A 26,210-nucleotide genomic window follows, 5' to 3' on the forward strand; every position below is an offset into this window, starting at 1 on the left:
CATACACCGGCGTTTATCATCCTGGTAAATCTCTTCTCCACATTCTTCAAGGTCTTGACGCCTTCACAACATTTGTGCTCAGAATTGTGCACAAAACTTCGGCTGGGACTGGCAGTGGTTTTGTGTACCTCCCTTGCTTTAGTCACTGCCTCAGTTTAAGAGGAGTCATCTTTATTTCCATCACCTTTCCTATCAATACCCCTGCACCCAGACTCCACTAGAAGATGCACAAGACCGGAGGATGCTGGATCCTGGAGCAAGAAACAAACTGTTGGAGGAACTCAATGAGATGAAGCTTCTTGATTTGAGATATTGACCATCTTTTCCCTCTTATTCGCTGCGTTCCTCTGGCATTTTGTTTTCTGTTCTAAATCTAATTACGAGGGGGGTGATTGATAAGTTCGTGGCCTAAGGTAGAAGGAGTCAATCTTAGAAAACCTAGCACATTTATTTTTCAACATAGTCCCCTCCTACATTTACACACTTAGTCCAGCGGTCGTGGAGCATAACTCATCTCCTTCTACCTTAGGCCACGAGCTTATCAATCACCCCTGATGAGTTATTAACCTCAAACCTTCTGCATAATCACTCAGAGTTGAACTGCATGTGCATGTAATGAGAGCTGTATAACTCATCTCCTTCTACCTTGGGCGACAAACTTATCAATCACCCCTGCTGCGGACACTTTCTGGAGGTCCAAGATCTGTATGCTCCACGACCGCTGGACTAAGTCTGTAAATGTAAGAGGGGACTATGTTGAAAAATAAATGTGCTACGTTTTCTAAAATTGACTCCTTCTGCCTTAAGCCACAAACTTATCAATCACCCTTCGTATTCTGACGTTAGACCACTCTGCTTCCATTTCTCCCTCTCCCTCTCTCTGTCTCATTAGAATCTTCCTCCTCTTCAGCAGATTTGCTCCCATCTCCTTCTGAATCTGCTCTTATTTCCAAGAAAGTGCTCCAGCCAGGGGCATAAAACGCACAAAGGCAGTGAAACTCCCAAACTTTCACAAGAATACGGAAGCACTTACAACCACTTCCTCGACACCACTGCTCCCTCCCCCCTTGCCATGGGTAACTCTTGATAAGTGTGGGGATGTGGGGTATAAGACTTTCCACTAGTTGACTGGTCAGAGAGTGTGGAATTCGTGAGAGGGCTGGCACCCACTCTGATTGACCTCCTGCCCTCAGGACAGCTCTGAGCTCTTTTGACTGCACCGTGCAACAGCAAGATCCCCCTTTGGAACGAGTTGCAGATCAACCCTGGAGACTGCGACGTTGATGAAATCTTCCTGGTGATTCGCTTGGTGGCAAGGTAGCATAGTAGCTGGCACGGTGCTTTATAGCACCAGTGATCAAGCTTTAGCTCCTGCCACTGTCTGTAAGGAGTTTGTATGTTCTCCCCATGACTGCATGAGTTTCCTCCAGATGCTCTGGTTTCCTCCCATATTCCAAAGACAGTAGGTTGTGGGCATGCTACACTGGCACCAGAAGCATGGCTACACTTGTGGGCTGCCCCCAGCATGCATTCAGATTGTGCTGGTCTTTGGCACGAATGATGCGTGTCTCGCTGCTTCAATGTGCGTGTGAGAAATAAAGCTCATCTTTTTCTTTGCAGAACCAGAGGCGAGGAAATCTGCTACTTTGCCACTGGCGCACTCCACACAACATGCATACATAGACGTGACCAAAGATCAGACCACTAAAGTCAAGCGGAGCCGCAGCATCAAAATCAGCAATGCCACCACTGTGTCCGAGCAATGGGGAGCGCACGTGGGCCGTAAAATCACCAACGCCAATGAGCTGAAACATTTGGACGAGTTCCTGCTGAACAAGGTGAGCTGGCAGCTTCTGATAGCTGGTCTACCACAGGTGCATTGCCCTCATGGTCCATCGTCAGCCTCTCCATCTGGGGCTTTCTACCCCACACTCTCCTCGTATCTCTGATTGCCCATCATACCGTGTCTCCTTTTCCTCTCCAGTCTTCCTCCTGGTCTCCATTTTGCCTCCGCTCAGTTTGTCACCCTCTTCTTCTCAGTCACGATGCAAAATGCCTCGAACTCCGTGGTGACTAAAATACTTTGTTGCCAGGTAAACGACCTCGGTTCTCGAGCTTCCCAGGAGTCGAACATCGAGACTTTATTCATCAGTGTGACTGAGAAATTCCGACACACACTCAAAAGCATGTATCCAGTCCATGTGAGTATTGTCAGTAACCTGCCATTGATCTGCAGCCTCATTCACCAGGGTAAACATTGATATCGGGATCCCCAGAGAACTTAACCACAAAGGTTTATGGTGTGCATATAACCCATATCTCACTGGGATACAGATTAGTAATTCTCAAACAGAACAGATTTGGACCAACAAACACTGACTCCAGTGGTGTCTGGGTGGTGATCCATTCAGATCATAATAATGCACCAAAAGTAGCCCAAGTCAGCAATAGCCATTTACACTAATCTACACAACTCCCATTTTATTTTCCCCCACGTTTCCATCAACTCCTATCAGATTCTACAACTTCCTTGTATGCAGTACGCAAGTTGTGGCCATCAATTTCACCGGCCAGTCCTGTTACAGGGGCTCAGCACCTCAACCAGTTTTATGATCACCGACATACGTCATGGAATTTGTTTTATGGGAGCAGTAGAGAGGAAGACATAAAAAATGACTACAACATACAATAAAGTAGTACAAAAGAGGAGGAGCAGTGTAGTATTCAAGGTTCAAGGTACATTTATTATTAAAGTAAGCATGTAGTATTCAACTCTGAGATCTGTCTTCTCCAGACAGCCATGAAACAAAGAAAACCGTGGAAGGAGTTCAAAGAAAAACATCAACCCTATGACCTTGTAGTCCTAGTGACTTAGTATTCATGGTCTATTTAGAAATCTGATGTCAGAGGGGAAGAAGCTGTTCCTAAAACATTGAGTGTATGTCTTCAGGCTCCCGTACCTGCTTCCAGATGATAGTAATGAGAAAAGGGCTTGTCCCAGGTGATGAGGGTCCTTAAATGATGCTGAGATACAGGTTTACCACCACGAGTAATTGCTGGAGAGTGAATGTTGCTGGTCATCTAAATCCATTCTATGCTGTTCTTCCCATACTCTCCAGCCTGGTAGTCAATGTGGGATCTGCACAGATAGGTACAGCGGAGATTTGCTTCCCAGCAGGCAATTCGTGAACCCAGTTTAAAGCAACAGATTAGTTTTGCTGTTTTTTCTTTCCTCTCACTGTCCATCATGCCTTGTTTGTCTCCAGAATGGACAAACCCACGTAGGCTACAAGGATCTGATACAGAACTACCAGATGCTACTGGCCAAGCTGGTGGGCGAGAGGCAGAAGACTGAGGTTCAGTTTGTGCTGAACCTCTTCCAGTCTCTCCTGGATGAGTTTGCCCGTGGCTATTCCAGGAAGGAGGAGACGGAGACGCAGACACCGAAGGTAAATCTGGGCATCATATATGGTGGAAGGGGGAGGGAAGGGTAGAACAGTTCCCTGGGGCAAGGAGATATTAAAAGATGCAGCTATTCTGGGTGAAAGGTTGAGAGAAAATTCTGCTGAGGTGTTTAAAATGAGGAAAATGTATTCAAGCAAAACGATAAAAGTTTACATAACAAGCATTGCACACAAAAGGTAAAATTGATTCTAGTGACACAGAAGCAATGGTAACCAGGTAATATCAATGGTAGATAACAGTATATTGCTGTGATCTGGAATTTGACAGTGAGATGGAAAAAGATTAATTTGGTAACATCTTCAGTAGTTCTAGGCGAATACTGGCCCAGCTTCCAAGAGGTTGATGGGAGGGGACTTGGTGAAGAAATTCTGTTGAAAACCAAGGCAAAGTTTCTAGATTCTTGTTTGGGATTGTCATTGTCTGGTACTTCTGAGGCGCAGTTCTCACTGACTACTTGCTATACCCATCCCAACAAGTGGCAATCAATAACCATCTTCAGCAAGAAACTTATCGTCTCTACCATATACAAGGCACATCCAAGAGTATGATGAAATACTGTAGATCTGCAAGGATGAGTGCAATTCTAACAGCACTCAGGAATGTACAGAGCAATATTGTCCTCTTAACTGGTATCTCAACCACCAACATCTATTTGCACCCCCAACATAAATGTTACACATATCATCTTAAAATACACGCAGTTACTCACTGTGACTACTCTGACTGTTCTTCCCAAATGTACAATATCTTCCACAAAGGCAAGGAGAATAAATTCCATCTGCAGCCTCCAGGTTGCCTTCCAACTTGTACACCACTCTGACTTGGTGATGTTCATTGTCATTAGATCCAATTCTTGAAAAACTGTACCCAGCAGCACAGCAGCACTTCAAAGAGGTAGATTAACCCCACTTCCAGCTGGAAGTAAACAAAACTGAACGAGGAAATGTAAACTTTTCTAGAGTTCACCTTAGTTAGTTAGATTGAAGAGCGGTCTGTATATAATTGAAAAAGAAATTGGTCAGAGTAGGCAGAAACTATTTCCTTTGAAGATTCTAAAATAAGAAGGGAGAACCTCGAAATAAGTGCTCAAGGGCTGGAAAGATCCTCTGCACACAGAGCTAACTCTGAACTTTGAACTCTTTCCCTGGGTGTTTGAGATCAGTGGCAGCTTAACGGGTTGGACACAGGTGGATATTTTGTTGAGTTGGGGGAGGAATGGAGAGAATGTGAATAAAGGAGGAGAGAAGGAGTTGTGCCACTCGTTGGGTTGAGCTGGGCAGAAAAAGCGGGAGGCGATGAGCTATTTTACATCATTGGCCTGTTTCTTTCCTTTCTCTCAGCCTACAAAATCCCAGAAGAAGAGGCGGAAACGCAATCGAATTGTAAGTTTAGGGTCAACATTCCCTCTTTTTCTCATCTGCTTTGAGACTGTTGACCTGCATCAACCAAGAGCTCTAGTCCAGTACCTGGTTCTTAATGCTGTGTTAGCCTGGGACCTCAGAATGGTTAGCCTCTGTTCTCGAGTGTTCAGTGTAACAGTGACGTCAGTACTTAGTTTTCACAGAACAAAGGCCCACAGTAGCAGAAAGATCTTAATCGAATGGTTTTGAAGTGTTGGCTCTGTTCATACAGTCATTCTGGACATCCTGCATTTGATTATTGAGAGGGGACGGGGGAAGGCAATGGCCATAGTCACTTGGAACCTCTTGTCATAGTGGAGGGGCACATTTATTGATGGCAATGGTAGCATAATGGCTAGCGTAACGCAATTACCACACTGGCAATGCGGGTTCAGTTCTGGTGCTGTCTGTAAGGAGCTTTAACGTTCTCTATGTGACTATGTGGGTTTGCTCCATATGCTCTGGTATCCTCCCTCGTTCCAAATCATACGGGTTAGTAGGTAACTGGTCACCTGGGTATAATTGGGTCGCAGACTTGGTGGGCTGGTAGGGCTTGTTACCATGCTGTATCTCTGCATAAAGAAGACTATAGCTCTGTTGGGGAATGTGGCCCACATTCCTGCGTGCTGGGGAGTTGGGGGTGTGGTCAGGCGATGCCAACGTGGCTGCTGCTTTGGTGGGTGGAAGGAGTGGGTCCCTGTGGGCACCATGGTGGGGGGGGAGTGTGCCCTTGCAGGTTTTTATAGGGGATACCGTGTGCCATCTGTTTCCTGACCAGGGTATCGTGACCTGCTGAATTTAATCTTTCAGAAAGAGGAGGTTTGTGGGCACATGTTCCGCAGTTACCAGGTGAACATTGGGCAGTCGTGTGAGCAGTGCTCGTCCTACATCTGGCCCATGGAGAAGGCTCTGTTATGCTGCTGTAAGTTCCCAAAGGATCAAGGTTGGCTTTCGGCCCAGAATCAGAATCAGATTTGATCTCACTGGCATACAGCACTGTGCAAAATTCTTACAGATATATATATACAGGGTGCCTAAGCCTTTTGCATGGGACTGTAATAATTTTATGTATCACACTACTGCTGCCACACAAAAAAATCATGTCATATGTGAGTGATGATAAATCTGATTCTGGTATAGGTTATTGTGGACTGACAGTGGGAATGGGGCAGGGAGAGGGGAATCTTGGTTGGGAAAAGGGGAAGGGGGGGAGGGGAGGGAGCAGGAAGCACCAGAGAGACATTCTGCAATGATCAATAAACTAATTGTTTGGAGCCAAATGACCTTGCCTGGAGTCTCAGGGCTGGATGTGTCTGCACCTGCGCCACCTCCCACCCCTGTCACTCCTTCTCTGCCACCTGCCCCACACCCCTCATGCAGTGTACCACCCTCACCATTCCTAACATCCACTGCTCCCACCAGATTTACCAACACGCTCTCAGCTCCACATTGACAAATACAGTACTGTGCAAACATCTTAGGTACCCTAGAGATATATAAATATGCCTAATATTTTTGTACAGTTCTGTATGTCATGAAATTTGTTGTTTTGAGGCAGCAGTACATTGCAATAATAGTAATAAAGCTATAAATTACAATAAGTACTGTATATTTAAAAAAAAATAGGTTAAGTAAGTAGTGCAAAAAGAGAGGGAAAAATACTGATGTGGTGTTCATGGGTTCAGTGTCCATTCAGAAATCCAGTGGCAGAGAGGAAAAGCTGTTTCTGAAACTTCGTGTGTCTTCAGGATCCTGTACTACTTCCTCGTTGGTAGCAGTGAGGAGAGGGCATGTCTTGTTGATGGGGGTCCTTAAAGATGGATGGTCCCTTTTTGAGGCATTGCCTTTTGAAGGTGTCCTAGATGGTGGAGTCCATGAGGAAGCTGGCTGAAGCTTAAATTCTCTGCTTTTTTCTTCTGATCCTGTATCGTGCCTCCTCCATTCCAGACCGTGATGCAGCCAGTTAGAAAGGTCTTCACAGTACATTTGTAGAAATTTGCGAATGTCTTTGGTGACAAACAATAGGCCTCAAACTCCTAATGAATATAGCCACTGTCATGCCTTCTTCATAATTGCACCAAGTTGGCCCAGATTGAGCTCAGAGGTGGTGACACCCAGGAACATGAAACTGCTCACCCTTTCCACTTCTGATTCCTCGATGAAGACTGGTGTGGGTTCCCTCGACTTCTTCCTGAAGTCAATTCCTTGGTCTTACTGAGTTGTTGCTGCGACACCAATCAGCCGGCTGATCTATCTCACCCCTGTTCACTTCCACACCACCATCTGAAGTTCTGACGACAATAGTTGTGTTGTCATTTTTAGATGGTGTTTGAGCTGTGCCTAGCCACACACTTGTGGGTGTAGAAAGACTAGAGCAGTGGGTGTAAGACACACCCTTGAGGTGCCCCAGTGTTGATTGTCAGTGAGGAGAAGATGTTATTTCCAATCCACATAGACTGTGGTTGGTCTCCTAGTGAGGAAGTCAAGGATTCAGCTGCAGAGGCCCAGGTTTTAGAGCTTATTGATTAGACCTGAGGATGTTGAATGCTGAGCTGCAATCAATAAACAGCAGCCTAACATAGGTTTTACTATTGCCCAGGTGATCCAAGGCCAAGTGGAGAGCCAGTGAGATTGCATCCACTGTAGACAGGCAAAATGCAGTGGGTCCAGGTCCTTGCTTAGGCAGGGGTTGATTCTAGCCATGACCAACCTCTCAAAGCACTTCACCACTGTAGATGTGAGTGCCTCTGGGCGATGGTCATTGAGGCAGCTTACTCTGCTCTTGTTGGGCACTGGTATGATTGTCGTCCTTTTGAAGCAGATGGGAACAACACAACTGCAGCACTGAGAGATTGAAGATGTCCTTGAACACTCCCGCCAGTTGGTTCGCGCAGGTTTTCAGGGTCCTACCAGCTACACCATCAGGGCCTGATGCCTTGTGAGGTTCACCCTCCCGAAACGTGTTCTGACGTCGGCCTCCGAGCCAGAGATCACAGGGTCACCGGTTGCTGCAGGAATCCACACAGGTGTGGTTTTATTCTTCCTTTCGAAGTGAGCATACAAGGCAGTCAGCTCACCTGGGAGTGAAACATCACAGCATTTCATGATGTTAGGTTTTGCTTTGTGAGAAGTAACGGCCTGCAATCCTTGCCAGAGCTGGCATGTATCCGATTCTGCTTGTAACCTCCATCGGAATTGTTTTCATACTCTTTTAAAATAGACTTCCATAGGTCATATAGTTCTGGATCATTAGTCTTGAATGCCACAGATCAAGCACTCACTGACTATGAATCTCCCGGTTCATCCACGGCTTTTGGTTTGGGTATGTCTGGTATGTTCTCGAAGGCACACACTCATCCACACAGGTCTTGATGAAGTCGGTGACAACTATTCACTTAGACTTGAAGACAAATTCCTGAATATTATCCATTCCACTGACTCAAAGTGCTGTAAGTACCTCCTCTACCTCCCTTGACCATACCTTTTTGGTCCTCATCACTGGTACTGCGGTCGTTAGTCTTTGCCTCTACTCTGGGAGTAGAAGTACAGCCAGATGATTGGACTTTTCGAAGTGTGGGCTTGGGATGGCACGGGGCATTCTTGATGGTGGTATAACAGTGGTCAAGTGTGTTAGTTCCTCTGGCTGAACAGGTGGTATATTGGTGGTAGTTGTTCAAGCTGGTGTGTTGGAAATCTATTGCAATGATAGGGAAGGCATCAGGGTGCACAGTTTTGTGCCTGCTGATTACATTGCTCAGCGTCTCCAGTGTCTGTCTGACGTTGGTCTGAGGTGGCATGTACACCACTACCAGGATAATGGTGGAAAACTCCCTCAGAAGATAAAATGCATGACATTTGACCACTAGGTGTTCCAAGTCAGGTGAGCAGGAATGAGACGGAACCACCACGTCTGTGCACCCTAATGCATACTCCAATTCCTCTGCCTTTAAGAGACTGAGCTGTCCTGCCTTTGCAGAGAAGAGTGAAGCCATCGAGCTACAGCCTTGCATCTGAAATGGCGGGGATAGCCTTGTTTCCATGAAGCAAAGTACACAGCAGTCCCTGATGTCCCTCTGGTATAGCAATCTTGCTCTCAGGTCTTCAATTTTATTTTCCAGAGACTGTACATTTGCCAGCAGATATTCAGGAGTTGGGGTGGGGGGGGGGGGGGCATCTAAATCCTCCGCATTTCAATCGTATCTGTAAACCAGCACGGTGTCCCTGCAGCATTTTCTTAAAGGGAAGCTGCACTTGCGAGCCAAGTCTGCCATCCGAGGTTCATCAATTTTGAGTAATAATAGATTTTTTAATCATCTTAAGACAATGATGCTTTACTAAAGTACCCATGGCTGTGACTGTGGATTTCAGCTGTCATAATCCTAAAAAGGAATAATGTACAATTTCCATTGGAGCTGCATGCAAAGAGCCATCTAATGGCATCATCTTTCTAAATACATGAAGGATCCCAGCTACAGGGGAGATGGGCAGTTCTGCAGTTCACTACTCTATTGAGCAGGATGTGGGGGAATGGCACATCTTTAACTTGAAATCTGCACATGCTGGAAATCCAAGCAACACACACAAAATGTTGGAGGAACTCAGCAGGCAGCATCTATGGAAAAGAGTAAATAGTCAACATTTCAGGCCAAGACTCTTCATCAGGACTGAGAAAAAAGATAAGAAACTAGAGCAAGAAGGTTGGGGGGGGGGGAGGGGAAGAAGTACAAGGTGGTAGGTGATGGGTCAAACCAGGGGCAGGGGAGTGAAGTAAAGAGCTGGGAAGTTGATTGGTTGGGTCAACGTTGGGTGTCAACCTAGACTGAATGAAATGGAGCCGATTAATTTCTTCGCTCAGTCATTGGTTTGAATAAACTGGGGATTGTTTTCTGCATGTTGTTAGTGTTTTGTATCTCTTGGAATTTTCCTGTAAAGGTTATGACAGAATCTCCTACTAACAATTGAACAAAAAACCACAGATGCTGGGAATCTGAAACTAAGCAGGAAGTGCTGAGAAAAACTCAACAAGTCAGGCAGCATTGGTAGAAAGAAAACAGTGAAAGTTTTGGATGTGAAGCTCTTTCACAACTCTACATACTCATTGACTGCCTGTGGTATCACTGTCCATTAGTATCGTATCTTTGTTAGGTAGAAGATTTAATCAAGATGATCGACAAAAATCTCTTCTCCCTTAAACTGTGTACATTTCCTGGGGAGATTTTGATTTGGAGGAACCAGGTGGAATTTATTTGATCGGTAACGGGGACAGAAGATGCTAAACTACCTGTTTCCTTTCTGTTCACAGCCTGCAGGATGACTTGTCACAAGAGATGCCTGACAAAGATTCAAAATTCCTGTCAATCTGGCTGCAACAAGGTGAGCAGTTCCAGCATGAACTTGTTAGGCCGATGGAGATGTGCAGATCGCAGGACCCCCTGCTGTTCTGCATTCAGATAGCACGCAAATACTGCACTGTTAGTGCAGAACTACACATCCTTTTCTGCTCACCACCCAACCCTGCAGTGCTCTGCATGCCCTCACTGGGAATACAGACCCTTCCCACAAACACCATAAGGCCTTGTGTCAATAGAGCAGAATTAGGCTCTTTGACCCAAGTCTGCTCTGCTCATGGTACTTCACTCCATTAACACGCATCAACCCTTGCATGTCTCTCTGGTCCCCCACTTGTTCAAGACACTGTCCCTTGCCAAGTTTTCCAACTCTGAAACGGCTCTGTCATTGTTCATACGACATTTTACTGTGCAGCAATCCACAGCACTCTCTGGTTGGACCCATCTCACCCATGGTTTTCTCCCTGTGGACAGAATGATGCAGACGTGGTGTCGCGACACTTTGGGGTGCAGGTTTTTGCTCTGACGGATGAGAACCAGACGCTGCCCATGGTGATGGAGAAGCTGCTGGAGTATGTGGAAATGCATGGACTGTACACCGAAGGAATTTACCGCAAGTCGGGAGCAGCCAACAAGATGAAGGATTTACGGCAGCAGCTGGAGGAGGGTGGGTCCAGGTCCTCTGATTGTCACCTCTGTCAACATAGCTATGTGACAATAGAGTGTGACGGCTGTCCCTGTGAGGCATCAACACTCTGGGGCAGGGTGTGAACCTGAGGTGTAGTGTAGAAAGAAACTACTCTAATGCAACACACACAGAATGCTGGAGGAACCCCAGGTGACCGAATATTTTAATTCCGATTTCCATTCCCATTCTGACATGTTGGTCCATGGCCTCCTTTTGTGCCAAGACAAGGCCACCCTCAGGGTGGAGGAGCAACACCTCATATTCTATCTTGGTAGCCTCCAACCTTATAGCATATCGATTTCTCCTTCTGTAAAACAAATCCCCACCCCCACTTCCTCTACTTTTCACTCTTGACACTTTACCTCTCCTCACTTGACCATCGCTTCCACCTGGGTCCCTTCCTCCTATGGTCCGCTCTCTTCCCCTATCAGATTCCTTCTTCTCCGGCCCTTGACCTTTCCCTCCCACCTGGCTTCTCCTATCACCTTCTAGCTGGCTTCCTTCTCCTCCCCCCCACCTTTTTAATCCGGGGTCTTCCCCCTTCCTTCTCAGTCCTGAAGGTAGGTCACGGCCCAAAACGTCGACCATCTATTCATTTCCATAGATGCTGCCTGACCTGCTGAGTTATGCCAGCATTTTGTGTGTGTAGCTTTGGATTTCAAGCATCTGCAGACTTGCTTGTATTTACTCTATTTAATACTGTTAACCTTGATCAACCATAAATATAGTATAACAACATGGTAGGTGTCCCTTTAGCTGTCTGTACCCTTAACTTTGGAATTTCCTTACAGAATGTTCTCTGCCTCGCTCCCTCTCCCTTTAACACCAAGTGCTGGTCGACTGCTCGAGAATGTCCTAAATCTATTCAGTTTATTTTAGTTAACATTCCTAAGAAAGTCTTGGGATGTTGTGCAACATCAAAAGGAGAGGATTGGAGCTCTTTTTGTGCTTTCTCTGCCCTGGGAGCTTTATTTTTAAACCTTCATGTCTAGACCACTATTTGTTTAGCCTTTTGTAAGGGTTGTTTTGTTTGAAAATAAGCTTATGAAACAGAGTAATGAAAATTTTAAACATTTTCCCAAGTGTGCAGGATGCATTCTGCCACCGTGGCGACCGCCAGTGGAGTAAGGCCTTCGAAGAGTCAGCCCACACTGCACGCTCCGTCTCCTGGGATACCCAGGCATGGATGCAACCTCAAAAGGTGCAGGCAATTGAGATGGACATCATTCTTGGCAGGCCACTGCCAGATCTGCCAGGCCTATGAGGGTGTCCTATAACCAGTCATACAGCAAGGAAACAGGCCCTTCACCCCAGCTGATCCCATGCATCTCTGTAAGGGAGCTGTGCTTAACCTAGGAGCACTTGATGGGACTTATTTCATGGACACCACAGAGGGAGGTTCATACTACACTTAACCCATGCAGACAGCTATCTCCAAATGAAATATTTGTTAAATGTGTTTCTCAGATCCAGATTCAGTTCACCTGGAGAATTACCACATTCACGCCATTACAGGAGTGCTTAAACAGTGGCTGCGGGAACTCCCAGTTCCGCTAATGACCTTTGATCTATATGGTGACTTCCTGCGTGCAATTGGTGAGTTACAGCAGTTGATCTTTGGGCATTTCATAGGTTTGAGACATGAATCATTGAAGGGGAACAATTGGCCCAAAATAGTTCTGCTGGCTTTTGGAAAGAACCCTCTAATTATTCCCACTCTCCCCTTTCCTGCTTTTTAAAATCTTTATTTTCAAGTATGTTTCTTTTCCCTTTCAAAAAATCACATTAATTTCCACACATTTTTAAGGCATTGTTCCAGCTTAGAATGACTGGATGCGAAAGAAAATATTTCCTCCTTCCTCTTCCCTTTGTGAATCAACATAAATCCATGTCCCACTGCTCATCAATCCTGCCACAGGAAATGGTTTCACTTTACAAAAATCTCCCTTAAGCACCTGATTAAATCTCCTCTACCTTCGTCAGCTCCAAGAACAATCCCAGTTTCTCCAGTCTTGCTGCCAGATTGATGTTACTCACCCCCTTGTTTCAGTTGATCAATTGTCTATTGTTTCATAACCAGAGTATTGGATTCCAAATTTGCCCTAACCCCAGAGAGACTGTAGGGAATGGTTTGCACAGGTTTAGTTTCATTAGTTTATAGTATTATCTAGCACACAAACTGGTCATTCAATCCATCGTTATTTACTAGAAAGGGTGGGGATCATAACTTCAATGTGCCTTGCCTAAGAACAGAAGGGTTTTTTATTGACATACAGTGTGGAATAGGCCCTTCTGGCCCTTCGAGCCACGCTGACCAGCAATCCCTCAATTTAATCCTGGCCTAGTCCTGGGACAATTGACAATGACCAATTAACTTACATCTTTGGACTGTGGAGGTTGGTGTACCCAGAGGAAACCCATGCCTTTGAGTTTGTTCTACCACATAGTGATCATTATTTGCCCCTGAACTTGTTCCAGTACTTATCCACAGCCTTTCCCATGCCTTTGCATTCTACCGACAATAAGGTGGCCAGAACTGCAAACTTCCTGGGACCTAAGCAGTGACTTGTGTAAACAATTGTTTTATAGTCCTATGTTCCTGTTTACCCCTGTATTTCTTTAATGGCCTTCTTAATTTGTCCTTGTATTTTAAACGATATCTGTAATTACTTCATTAACCATCCCACACCCCATGTCTTCAGCCTTGTTTCAAGGTTCAAATTTAGTTTATCTCTTTATCTTTCGCACATAAGTGAACCATCTCTATACTTGGACATTGCTTTCTTTCAGAACACCCAGGAAGGCAAGAGCAGATACAAGCAGTTTACAGTGTCCTTGAGCAACTGCCCAGCGGCATCTTCCACACTCTTGAACGCCTCATCTTCCACCTGGTCAAGTAAGTGAGCCACTTGAAAAGTGGGTGAAGGGGGAGGGTCTGGTAGGTACAGTTAGGGATGTTTTAAACCACTGTCCTTAGAGATGTTATTTTGCAAATGCAGAATCATGGCACAAGCTGAGTTTGCCTTCTGATTCCTGAAGGGAAGAGAAGGGCGAGGTGAGAAAAGGGGTGGGAAGTAGAAGAGAGTACAGTGAAACTCTTCTTGCTCGGGGAGCCTGAGGTGAGAGTAGGTTCAATGAGATTTGTGTAATTAGGACAGAGAACCATCTGGGTCGGGTAGGAATGGAAAGCAGATGAATTTGGGGTGGGGTGGGATGTATTCTTGGGTGGGAGCGGAGGTTTGCATTATTGAGGGAAAAGTTTACCTTCTCCGTGAGGGAGAGAGCCCTATTCAAAATTTCTTGTATGACTGGCTCTCTGGAACACTCAATGGACACTGCATGGGTCCTAGATTCTGCTCATCTCCCAACCAGAAAAGTAAGAATTACTAGGGGCTGGGGTTGTTATTTGAACATTTCTTTTTGTCCTTATTGGGAGATGTGTGGTCTTGACTCAATTGATGAAAGATATCAAGACCCAGCTCCGCCATTCTGACAGGTTGATGGGGTGACTTGGGCATCTTAGAAAATTTTCTCAATAGGAGAGACCACGTGTATAGAGGTGGTAATTGTACAGAACACCCATAACTTAGTTACTCCTGGTTAGGCTCTGAACTCTGACCTCAGTGGTGGTGTTTTGTTGGGAATGCAGTTCCCCTGTGATGATGATGTTCTTGGTTTCAGGGTAGCGGTGTTAGAAGAGATGAATCGAATGTCTCCCAATGCTCTAGCGATTGTCTTTGCTCCTTGTATCCTCCGGTCCCCAGACAGCTCTGACCCACTGATGAGCATGAAAGACGTCTCCAAGACAACCATGTGAGTCTTCATTCTCCTTAATCCATCAGGAATTCTACTGGTTGTGTGTAGGTGACTGACAGCCTCAGCAGTTGACTGTGTGTGTGTGTGTGTGTGTGTGTGCGTGTGTGTGTGTGTGTAAAACACAGGTTCTGAGGGACCCACTGCCTGTTCTTACCTGTTGTGTGAAACAGGGACCCTTTTTCTCCCCCTTATTGGGGGGAGAGAGAGCCTGTGGTATGTCGAATACCAGGTGAACGAGTAGTCTTTGGGGTACTGCAAGTCTGTGTCTTTATTGATGTTTTGCTGCATGCTTGAGTGCTCGGTGAAGGGTGCAGATGCTTTTTTGCTGGCGGGGGTGTCATCGCTTTGCTGCTGCTTATACGTGGGAGGGGGAGTCGGGGGAGCTTTGGGGTTCTAACATTTAATTGTCACTCATTCTTTGGGGCACTTCTCTGTTTTCTTGGATGTTTGCAAAGAAAAAGAATTTCAGGATGTATATCATAGACATTTCTCTGACGTTAAATGTACCTATTAAAAACCAGCCTGTGAAGAGTTGGGTACCTATGTCAGGCAGCCTCCATGGAGAGAGAAACAAGTTAATATTTCAGGTCCCCCTCAGAGGCACCATTCCTTGGTGGTCTTTTTTTGCTCAAAATCTGATCAATGTAGTAGCAGTGAACCTTTGAAAGAGGCTGTGACACAGCAGTTGTGTGCCAGCACTTCCTCGAGCAGCACCACCCTGTCTTACTGTAATCACCCTGGACTGATTACACCCTGTGGGATCCTTTCTGAAGATAAGTGAAGTAATTCATTGTGAATACAAACCTTAAGTGAATAAAAAATGTTGTGCTTGAGTTAATGGCATTTCCTCTCTTTCCCCAGATGGTTTAGCAATCCAACAGCATCAATCACCCTGGGCCTTACTTAACTGCTTAATCATCATGTGCCCACTTGCAGACAGAAGAGAGCAGAATATTCATTGGCATAGTCGCATTTAACCTAATCCAAGCCCAAACCACCCCGCTGCACACTCAAGCAAGGAATTATTGGGCTGTTGTCCAGGAGCAAATATCCCCACTGAGATCTTGGAATCTTGCAACACAGAGGGAGGCTATTTGGATCACTGGCTCAGTTTGCCATCTCAGAGTACTCTCCAATTAGTTTTGCTAACCCCATACTGCTCTACCCTGGCTCTTTTTCCAGAACCTTTTTTTTTTTATCTTCTTTACAAAATCCCCTTTAAAAGATCCCAACAGTTTGTACATTGCCCAGGGATGACCAGATTAGTGCTTCGAGCTTGAGGGTTAAGATTTGTGGACTGGGGTTGTAATTCCACAGCAGATGTAAGACACAAGCTGATTGAAGGGGATATGAGAGTAGATGGAGAAAAACTATTCTTTCTGTTTGGGGAGCTGTGGGGGTTGAAGCATTTCAGTACAGTGGGACAGGAAAACAGGAAAATCTGTGAATAACAACTGATAACAGGTCAGTGTCGTATTCTAATTGTGAGATGGATATATTTTAATAAAATGGGGTTGGGCTACAAGCTGGTCATGACTTCACTGAAGTCTCAATGGATTGAAAAACATCCCCATGTATCTATCAATGTCAGTAGAGAATGTGTTTTCTTTGCCCTATCAAGCAAAAAGATTGAGCTATCTCCTTGTGAGCTGCAATGGCTTGATTTCTTTACAAAAATTCTCTATATATAATGAAGTACCTTTATTATAACCATTGATAAGAGTTCAGCTGGAGGAGAGGTACAATTATGAACCACTTTTGGAAGGATGTTTGGCTCTTGTTAAGGGGATACTCCAGACTGTCTTACTGGGGGAATCCTCCATAGTCAGAGATGCCAACTTTCAGATGAAATATTAAACTCAGAATCAAGTTTATTATCACTAACATGTGTCATGAAATGTGTTGTTTTGCAGAAGCAGTACCGTGCAATTCACAAAGTATATGATAAATTACAATAAGGAATATATATATATATATAAAAATGAGGAAAATAGTGAGGTAGTGTTCACAGGCTATTTGGAAACCTGATGGTGGAGGGAAGAAATGTTGAGCATGTCTTCAGGCTCCTGTATCTCTTCTTTGATGGTATAAGTGAGAAGAGCACATGTCCTGGGTGTTTGGGGGTGGGGACGAGGGGGAAGGTCCTTAATGATGGATGCTACCTTTCTGGGGCGTGGCCTTTTGAAATGTCCTTGATGGTGGGGCGGCTACTGCCCATGATGGAGCTGTGTTACAACTCATTGAAACTTTTCCCAATCCAGTGCAGTGGCCCCCCCCCTCCACCGTACCATACGGTGATGCAACCAGTTAGAATACTCCCAAGTGGGAGTGTCCATTACTTTAAAAAAGAGCAAAAGAGTTCATCCAACATTTTAGATCCAAATCAAACTTTTTTTGTGCGTTTGTGCTGCATTGCTCCAACAGATGAGATTTACTTTCCTGGCTGCGGTGAGCTTTGGAATGTCTTGCGGTGGGGGGGGGGGGTGGAAGAAAGCTGATGATTGGCACTATGTTGGCTGAGGTCTTATTGAGTTGGTCCTTGCAGGTGTGTGGAGCTGCTGATCACTGAGCAGATGCGGAAATACAAAATGAAAATGGATGAAATCACCCAACTGGAGACAGCAGAGCAGCTTGCCGTCCGCCGCCTCTCGCTCCTACGTGTGAGTTGGTAAACGTACTTTAGCAGGGTTTTGAGAAACTGAAGGCCTTTCAGTCCTGGTATCTGTGGCACCCGATTGGGAGGCCATTCAGCTCCCCTGAGATGGTATTCCTGATTCCCCCCCCCCCACCTTTTAATTTTGTTTCTCTATGGAGGACTGTGCATAATCTGCAAGGAAGTAAAATCAAGGTGATGAAGGCATGAGTCGAGTGACAATGTTGCTTAGGATTCGGCGAGGAGGAGTCAGTTCAACCTCTGCAAATAGAAATCAGTTTGCAAACTACCCCAGCCCTATTGTGGGATCTGGGCTTCCCTCTTGCTCTGAGAATCGTTGGAACGTTTGCTCTGTTGGTATTTCTGTATCTGATTAGTTTGGGACTGTTTGGTGATTATTTTTTTCTTCTTTGCTACTCCTTCTCCTCACTCTTACTCTTGTTCTCCAGCTTTGGCCTCTTGAAGTCGGGTTTTCTGCTCCGTATGATGGGGTACTGGTAGGTACTGGGCTAGTTTGGACAATCTCCTCACTCTGCATGTCTGCTTTCATTCCACAGTTCATGCATGTTCCCTGAACTCCATCACTGGCATGCACTCATTGCGAAGCATGTGTTTTGTGCATGCCACCTCACTTTGAATCTACTCACTGTGTTCTCTGTATTGAAGTGTTCCTTCACTCCAAGTATCCCTTTCCACTAACACTGGCAACGTCCACCACCCAGGCATCGCTGTGCTTATCTCCGTGAGTGGTTACGTGGGGTTTCCGAATGTAATATACTTATTGTCCACAGATGTCAGCCGTAAAAGTTTAAGGGGGGGAGTTACTTGCAGCTAAATATGGGTGAAGGTAGCCAGCATCAGATCAGAGGTTATCCCACCTACCTCCTGTTGTGCCTTCATTCACTCCTCCAAGTCAACCCCACAGCAAACCATTGTGGAGTGAAAGACATCATCACAGCCCACAGTTGGGATCTCTGGGACTGTAATAAGTTCTTCCAATTATTACAAATGGTTTCACCCTCCACCCCCACCCTTTTCCGTCAATCCCTCCAATATGGTGCAGGCTCATGGGCTCCCTGCAGTCTGAGAGTTGTCATGGTTTTGCCCCATTCTGTCCCTCCACAGCAAAGTCACTGGGTTAGGAGGTTTACCGGCTGATCACACTTTTGCCACCCCCCACAGCTGACCCTAACTGTGTTCTGGTTGGAGCCAGGGCACCAAGGAGGAGCTCTGTGACAATGATCATCTTCTTCCCCACTTCCATTTTAGAGCAAAGGGCCTAGGACCCCAAAACCCACTGAGGAGAACCCTCCAAGTCTAGTAAGCCTGGAAGAAGAGGAGCCATCGGACACTGACATGGAACACGAGGAGGAGATCCTGATAGAGCAGATCCAATCAATAAAGGAGGAGAGGTCAGTGAGGAAAGAATACCGTCATGAAATACTACTTTGCCTGGGGTTCAGGTATCAATTCTCACTGGGGAATGAAATCACTGTTCCAGGGGTATTGCAAGAGACACCAATATCCTTAGCAAGAGGAGACATAGGATCAGAAGATGTAGAATCCTTGTGGGATTCTGCAAGGGTTTAAAAAAAAACAGTGAGAGTTACATACAGACCTCCGAACAGTAGCCAAGATGTGGGATATAAATTACAATGGGAGATAGACAAAGCAAGTAGAAAGGGCAATGGAAATGATTGTCATGGGGGATTTAAATATGCTGGTAGACTGGGGAAATCAGGTTGGTGCTGGATCCCAAGAGAGGAAATTTGTAGAATACCTACGAGATGGCTTTTTATAGCAGCTTGTGGTTGAGCCCACAAGGGGAAAAGCAATTCTGGATTGGGTGTTGTGTAATGAACTAGATTTGATTAGGGAGTTTAAGATAAAGGAACCCTTGGGAGGTAGTGATCATAAAATGATAGAATTGCAGTTTGGGAGGGAGAAAATGAAATCAGATGTATCAATATCAGGCTGACCAGGGGGAATGCCATACTAGATCTAGTACTAGGTAATGAACCGGATCAGGTCACAGATCTCTCAGTGGATAAGCATCTGGGGGACAGTGACCACCGCTCCCTGGCCTTTAGCATTATCATGGAAAAGAATAGAATCAGAGAGGACAGGAAAAATTTTAATTGGGGAAAGGCAAATTATGAGGCTATAAGGCTAGAACTTGTGGGTGTGAATTGGGATGATGTTTTTGCAGGGAACTGTACTATGGACATGTGGTCGATGTTTAGAGATCTCTTGCAGGATGTAAGGGATAAATTTGTCCCGGTGAGGAAGATAAAGACTGGTAGGGTGAAGGAACCATGGGTGACAAGTGAGGTGGAAAATCTAGTGAGGTGGAAGAAGGCAGCATACATGAGGTTTAGGAAGCAAGGATCAGATGGGTCTATTGAGGAATATAGGGAAGCAAGAAAGGAGCTTAAGAAGGGGCTGAGAAGAGCAAGAAGGGGGCATAAGAAGGCCTTGGCGAGTAGGGTAAAGGAAAACCCCAAGGCATTCTTCAATTATGTGAAGAAAAAAAGGATGACAGGAGTGAAGGTAGGACCGATTAGAGATAAAGGTGGGAAGATGTGCCTGGAGGCTGTGGAAGTGAGCGAGGTCCTCAATGAATACTTCTCTTCAGTATTCACCAATGAGAGGGAACTTGATGATGGTGAGGACAATATGAGTGAGGTTGATGTTCTGGAGCATGTTGATATTAAGGGAGAGGAGGTGTTGGAGTTGTTAAAATACATTAAGACAGATAAGTCCCCGGGACCTGATGGAATATTCCCCAGGCTGCTCCACGAGGCGAGAGAAGAGATTGCTGAGCCTCTGGCTAGGATCTTTATGTCCTTGTTGTCCACGGGAATGGTACCGGAGGATTGGAGGGAGGCGAATGTTGTCCCCTCGTTCAAAAAAGGTAGTAGGGATAGTCCGGGTAATTATAGACCAGTGAGCCTTACGTCTGTGGTGGGAAAGCTGTTGGAAAAGATTCTTAGAGATAGGATCTATAGACATTTAGAGAATCATGGTCCGATCAGGGACAGTCAGCATGGCTTTGTGAAGGGCAGATCGTGTCTAACAAGCCTGATAGAGTTCTTTGAGGAGGTGACCAGGCATATAGATGAGGGTAGTGCAGTGGATGTGATCTATATGGATTTTAGTAAGGCATTTGACAAGGTTCCACACGGTAGGCTTATTCAGAAAGTTAGAAGGCATGGAATCCAGGGAAGTTTGGCCAGGTGGATTCAGAATTGGCTTGCCTGCAGAAGGCAGAGGGTGGTGGTGGAGGGAGTACATTCAGATTGGAGGATTGTGACTAGTGGTGTCCCACAAGGATCTGTTCTGGGACCACTACTTTTCGTGATTTTTATTAACGACCTGGATGTGGGGGTAGAAGGGTGGGTTGGCAAGTTTGCAGACGACACAAAGGTTGGTGGTGTTGTAGATAGTGTAGAGGATTGTCAAGGATTGCAGAGAGACATCGATAGGATGCAGAAGTGGGCTGAGAAGTGGCAGATGGAGTTCAACCCGGAGAAGTGTGAGGTGGTACACTTTGGAAGGACAAACTCCAAGGCAGAGTACAAAGTAAATGGCAGGATACTTGGTAGTGTGGAGGAGCAGAGGGATCTCGGGGTACATGTCCACAGATCCCTGAAAGTTGCCTCACAGGTGGATAGGGTAGTTAAGAAAGCTTATTGGATGTTAGCTTTCATAAGTCGAGGGATAGAGTTTAAGAGTCGCGATGTAATGATGCAGCTCTATAAAACTCTGGTTAGGCCACACTTGGAGTACTGTGTCCAGTTCTGATCACCTCACTATAGGAAGGATGTTGAAGCATTGGAAAGGGTACAGAGGAGATTTACCAGGATGCAGCCTGGTTTAGAAAGTATGCATTATGATCAGAGATTAAGGGAGCTAGGGCTTTACTCTTTGGAGAGAAGGAGGATGAGAGGAGACATGATAGAGGTGTACAAGATAATAAGAGGAATAGATAGAGTGGATAGCCAGCGCCTCTTCCCCAGGGCACCACTGCTCAATACAAGAGGACATGGCTTCAAGGTAAGGGGTGGGAAGTTCACGGGGGATATTAGAGGAAGGTTTTTTACTCAGAGAGTGGTTGGTGCGTGGAATGCACTGCCTGAGTCAGTGGTGGAGGCAGATACACTAGTGAAGTTTAAGAGATTACTAGACAGGTATATGGAGGAATTTAAGGTGGGGGCTTATATGGGAGGCAGGGTTTGAGGGTCGGCACAACATTGTGGGCCAAAGGGCCTGTACTGTGCTGTACTATTCTATGTTCTATATTCTAATATTACAATGGAATAAAGGAAATTACAGAGGCTTGAGAGAGGAGCTGTCCAAAGATGATTGGAAGGGGACACTAGCACGCATGATGGCAGAACAACAATGGTTGGTGTTTCTGCAGGCAATCCAGAAGGTGCAGGATAGATACATCCCAAAGATTAAGAAGTGTTCTAACGGGAGGATGAGGCAATGTGAGTGACAAGGGAAGTTGAAGGCAGCATAAAAGCAAAAGAAAGGGCATATAATATAGTGGAAAAAATTAGGGGGAGTTAGAGGATTGGGAAGCTTTTAAAAACCAGCAGAAAACAACTAAAAAATGCACAAGGAGAGAAAAGATTAAATACGAGGGAAAGCTAGCTAAAAATATCAAAGAGGAGAGCAAAACCCCAAAAGTTTTTTTCGGATATAAAGATTAAAAGTCAGGCTAGAGTGGATAATAGACCATTAGAAAATGGCGCTGGAGAGGTAGTAATAGAGGACAAAGAAATGGCAGGCAAACTTAATAAGTATTTTGCATCATTCTTCACTGTGGAAGACACTAGCAATGTGCCAAAAATTTGGGAGTATCAGGGGCAGAAGTGAGTGCAGCTACTATTACTAAGGAGAAGATGCTGAGGAAACAAAGGTCTGAAGGTAGGTAAATCACTTGGACCAGATGGACTATTCCCCAGGGTTCTGAAAGAGGTAGCCGAAGAGATTGTGGAGGCATTAGTAAAGATCTTTCAAGAGTCTCTAGTTTCTGAAATGGTTCAAGAGGACTGGAAAACTGCAAATGTCACTCCACTCTTTAAGAAGGGAGAGAGGCAGGAGAAAGGAAATTGTAGGTCAGTTAGCCTGACTTCAGAGGTTGGGATGATGTTGGAATGTATTACTAAGGATTAGATTTTGGGGTACTTGGAGGTGCGTGATAAGGTAGACCAAAGTCAGCATGGTTCCCTTAAGGGGAAATCTTGCCTGACAAAACTATTGGAATTATTTGAGGAAAAAACAGGCAAACAGACAAAGGAGGAAACAACAGGAATTCTGCAGTTGCTGGAAATTCAAGCAACACACATCAAAGTTGCTGGTGAACGCAGCAGGCCAGGCAGCATCTCTAGGAAGAGGTACAGTCGACGTTTCAGGCCGAGACCCTTCGTCAGGACTAACTGAAGGAAGAGTTAGTAAGAGATTTGAAAGTGGGAGGGGGAGGGGGAGGGGGAGATCCAAAATGATAGGAGAAGACAGGAGGGGGAGGGATGGAGCCAAGAGCTGGACAGGTGATTGGCAAAGGAGGAAGCAGAGCATCTGCAGAAGGACTTAAACAGATTGGGAGAATGGGCAAAGAAGTGGCAGACGGAATATAGTGTAGGGAAGTATATGGTCATGAACTTTGGTAGAAGGAATAAAGGCGCAGACTATTTTCTAAATGAGGAAAAAAAAATCAAAAATCCAAGATGCAAAGGAATTTGAGAGTCATTGTGCACAGGATTCCTTAAAGGTTAACTCGCAGGTTAAATTGGAGGTAAGGAAGGCAAATGCAGCATTAGCATTCATTTTGAGAGGACTAGAATAAAAGCAAGGGTGTGATGTTGAGGCTTTATAAGGCCAGACTGCAGTTGGAGTACTGTTGGCAGTTTTAAGCCCCTTATCCAAGGTGTGCTGGCATTGGAGAGGGTCCAGAGGTTTTCGAAAATGATTCCAGGAATGAAAGGGCTAATATATGAGGAGCATTTGACGGCTTTTTTTCCCCCCCCCCTCACTAGAGTTTAGAAGAATGAGGGGAGATCTCATTGAAACCAAAAATATTGAAAGGCCTAGACAGGGTGGATGTGGAGAGAATGTTTCCTATTGTAAGGGAGTCAAAGAACCAGAGGGCACAGCCTCAGAATAGAGGAACATCCATTTAGAACAGAGATGAGAAGGAATTTCTTTAGCCAGAGGGTGGTGAATCTGTGGAATTCATTGCCGTGGATGGCTGTGGAACCCAAGTCATTGTGTATACTTAAAGCAGAGTCTTAATAGGTTCTTGGTTAGTCAGCGCTTAACAGTTTGAGGAGAATCGGGTTGCAAGTGAGAATAAATCGGCCATGATTTAATGGCAGAGCAGACTTATTGGGCCGAGTGGCCTACTTCTGCTCCTATGTTATGGTCTAATATTGCTCTCCCAATCCTCTCCCTACCCAGTATGTATCAGCCTGTCATTGAATAGCATTTAGTGTCTTGCTAGCCCAGAAACTATCTAAAAGAATCCAAGATAATTTATTGCTCGATGCTTCTAAAAATAGCTATACATGGTGGATGCATGAAGGAGAAAATTGGGTTCTTGTTATGTGATAACCATACCTTTGTCTGTCTGTTGCTTCCCCGCAGGGATCAGCTGACACTTGAGCTCCCACAATTGGAGCAGAGAGGGTCTGATGAGGAAAACATTGATTCTGAGGCTTCATGGAGTATGGAGAGCCTCCTTGATGACCGACCAGCACAAGTGGAGTCCGGAGGTCAGTAAAAAGTAGGTTGCCATCTTGTATACTTCTGAGGCTCCTTCATTTGTTCAAAGCGGCAAGTGTGTTAGACAGCGTGAATCTGTGGTCTGCACAACAGGCAAGCAGATAGGCAGCTGCAAATCTGATGTAAGGTGTAAACTTTTCTCCCTCCAGGTTCTGCGGTGTTCCAGTTCACTGGACGACACGAGCCTCTTCCTGCCGCTCCAGAGGGCATTGTCACCCCAACTAAACCCGTGCCGCCAGCTCGCCCTCCTGTCGCACAGCGAAGGGCGTTCTCCATGCTCACCAGCATTAAGCTGCCCCGTCGGAAAGCCGTGCTGCCCATGCGGAACATCAAGCTCCCCCCCGGCATTGTCAGTGCCGTGGGCGGTGTCCCCACAAGTCCCAGCACCGCAGATGGAGAGCCTCACTCACTGGCAGTCACTATGCGACGACGCAACCCCTCCCAGCGATCTGACAACATTCACTCCATGTACGTCGCTGTGCAGGACTTCCTGCCGCTACCGAACACTGGTGGAACAAATCCCACCCCAGCCAAGGTCCAGAGGAGGTTTTCTGACCCGCTAGCCGACCTACCCCATGGAGGTGACGAATCTGCCCTGTAACATTGCCCACCACCTATTGAAGAAGGCAGTGGATTATCCCCATTTATATACTTACCTCGCCAAGGCAGTTTGAACTACTCTCTCTCTCCGGCTTCATGCTCTGGAACCAAGGGGGAGCAGGCAACTGCACGGGACCAAGAGTGAAAGAAATTGGGATCTGAATGTGAAGAGTGAATGAGTGATGCCTGAGGCTGAACGAGATCAGGAGAATGAATGAATGACCACATGGGCCAAATGACTGAGTGACCTTCTCTGACACTTTGCTCTGTTAGTACATTCCCCCGGCTGATCAAGGGGTTACTTCCTCAGTTGCACTGTGCGGTCCCACCTGGTATTTTGAGAAGGTCACGCTCAGCCCTTGCCCTCCTGTAACCATTTTTCCCTACTTGTGAAAAGTACAGTTTTTATATAAATAAATGTTGTCCTTATTTGTTTTTTACTTGTCATGGTGGAGTAAATGTAAAATATTTGCAAAGGGATTGATGCTAACTCAGATACAACAATGGGTTGAATTAGTTCTTAGTCCAGAGTGTCACTGAGAAGTAGGAAAGAGTGTGAAAGAGGAACTGTAGCAGAAGGAGGTGATTATTTCCTGCAGATTCTCAGCACTAATCATTGGTTATCTGGTGGTTTCTGTGACGGGGTTTATGTGCCTAACTTTAGGAAGGCACCTCAAAGAAGCTGTTAAGAGAATCTACAATCCATTTTAGAGCTAAGGAGTTTCAGTTAAAGCACAGCTGCAAGAATAGTCTCTACCGGTGTGACACAACATGCCAACATCACCTTTTGAACAAGTGGCAAGAGTAGGTAGTGAGAGGTAATGAACAGAAACTAATGCTCAGGTAAAAAAGATTGTTGTTCTCATAGACAGGATGAAGTCCTAACAAAACATGTGTTTGTAAAATCAAAAATATTAGCATTCCAGTTTCTAGCACGGGGTAAAGTGGGGCAAAAAGGGCCAGCAGAGATTTTTCTCCTATCTAAATCTTTTAAACTTTTGCTCTGTTTACCAGTAGATGGTGATGCTGCTGTGTTTGGATGTTGTCTAGCCAGGACAATGTTCAGACACACACAAGTGCTGGAAGTTAGGTTAGTCTATCAAAAATCATTTGAATCTCTGCTTCCAAAGCCATTCTCTTTAATAAGGTCTGTGCTTATTAGATGAAACCAACATCAGAGCTCTCATTCATCAATGACCTTTAAAATGAATCTAGGTCCTCCATGAAAACAGCTGTGACCTGTTTACAACCTGGTCAGTTCACACGTCAGAAGTTCAGCCACAAATTGTCTTTGGACTGCGGCAGGAAACCTATGTGGGCAGGGGAACGTACAAACTCCTCACAGTCAGCAGTGGGAAGCTCCAGACAGAAGCTACCTGCAGCCCTGAGCAGCTGGCAAATCTATTCTGCCAGTCTCCCAAATGCTTGTTCATACGTATAGCCCATCCGTA

The 26,210-nt window shown here is 45.5% G+C and overlaps 1 protein-coding gene across 5 annotated transcripts in view; it reads left to right on the forward strand.

Annotated features, from left to right (window-relative positions):
* Positions 1-25,194, forward strand: part of myo9b (myosin IXB) — a 114,128-nt gene extending 88,934 nt beyond the window's left edge. For 3 of the 5 annotated variants that reach the window (XM_072243946.1, XM_072243945.1, XM_072243948.1), the window contains 15 exons: positions 1,621-1,838; positions 2,094-2,201; positions 3,267-3,449; positions 4,806-4,847; positions 5,676-5,787; positions 10,168-10,238; positions 10,688-10,880; positions 12,369-12,497; positions 13,692-13,797; positions 14,583-14,714; positions 17,263-17,377; positions 17,820-17,867; positions 18,640-18,782; positions 24,022-24,149; positions 24,309-25,194. In XM_072243946.1, the coding sequence (XP_072100047.1) occupies positions 1,621-1,838; positions 2,094-2,201; positions 3,267-3,449; positions 4,806-4,847; positions 5,676-5,787; positions 10,168-10,238; positions 10,688-10,880; positions 12,369-12,497; positions 13,692-13,797; positions 14,583-14,714; positions 17,263-17,377; positions 17,820-17,867; positions 18,640-18,782; positions 24,022-24,149; positions 24,309-24,760 (2,180 nt within the window). In that variant the 3' untranslated portion in view covers positions 24,761-25,194. Of the gene's footprint in view, positions 1-1,620; positions 1,839-2,093; positions 2,202-3,266; positions 3,450-4,805; positions 4,848-5,675; positions 5,788-10,167; positions 10,239-10,687; positions 10,881-12,368; positions 12,498-13,691; positions 13,798-14,582; positions 14,715-17,262; positions 17,378-17,819; positions 17,868-18,639; positions 18,783-24,021; positions 24,161-24,308 lie in introns of all 5 variants that reach the window. The other 2 variants (XM_072243949.1, XM_072243947.1) reach the window with 2 other exon arrangements.
* Positions 25,195-26,210: the final 1,016 nt, after the last annotated feature.

Source organism: Mobula birostris, chromosome 26, assembly GCF_030028105.1.
Source record: "Mobula birostris isolate sMobBir1 chromosome 26, sMobBir1.hap1, whole genome shotgun sequence".
In the NCBI taxonomy this organism is placed as follows: Eukaryota; Metazoa; Chordata; class Chondrichthyes; order Myliobatiformes; family Myliobatidae; genus Mobula; species Mobula birostris.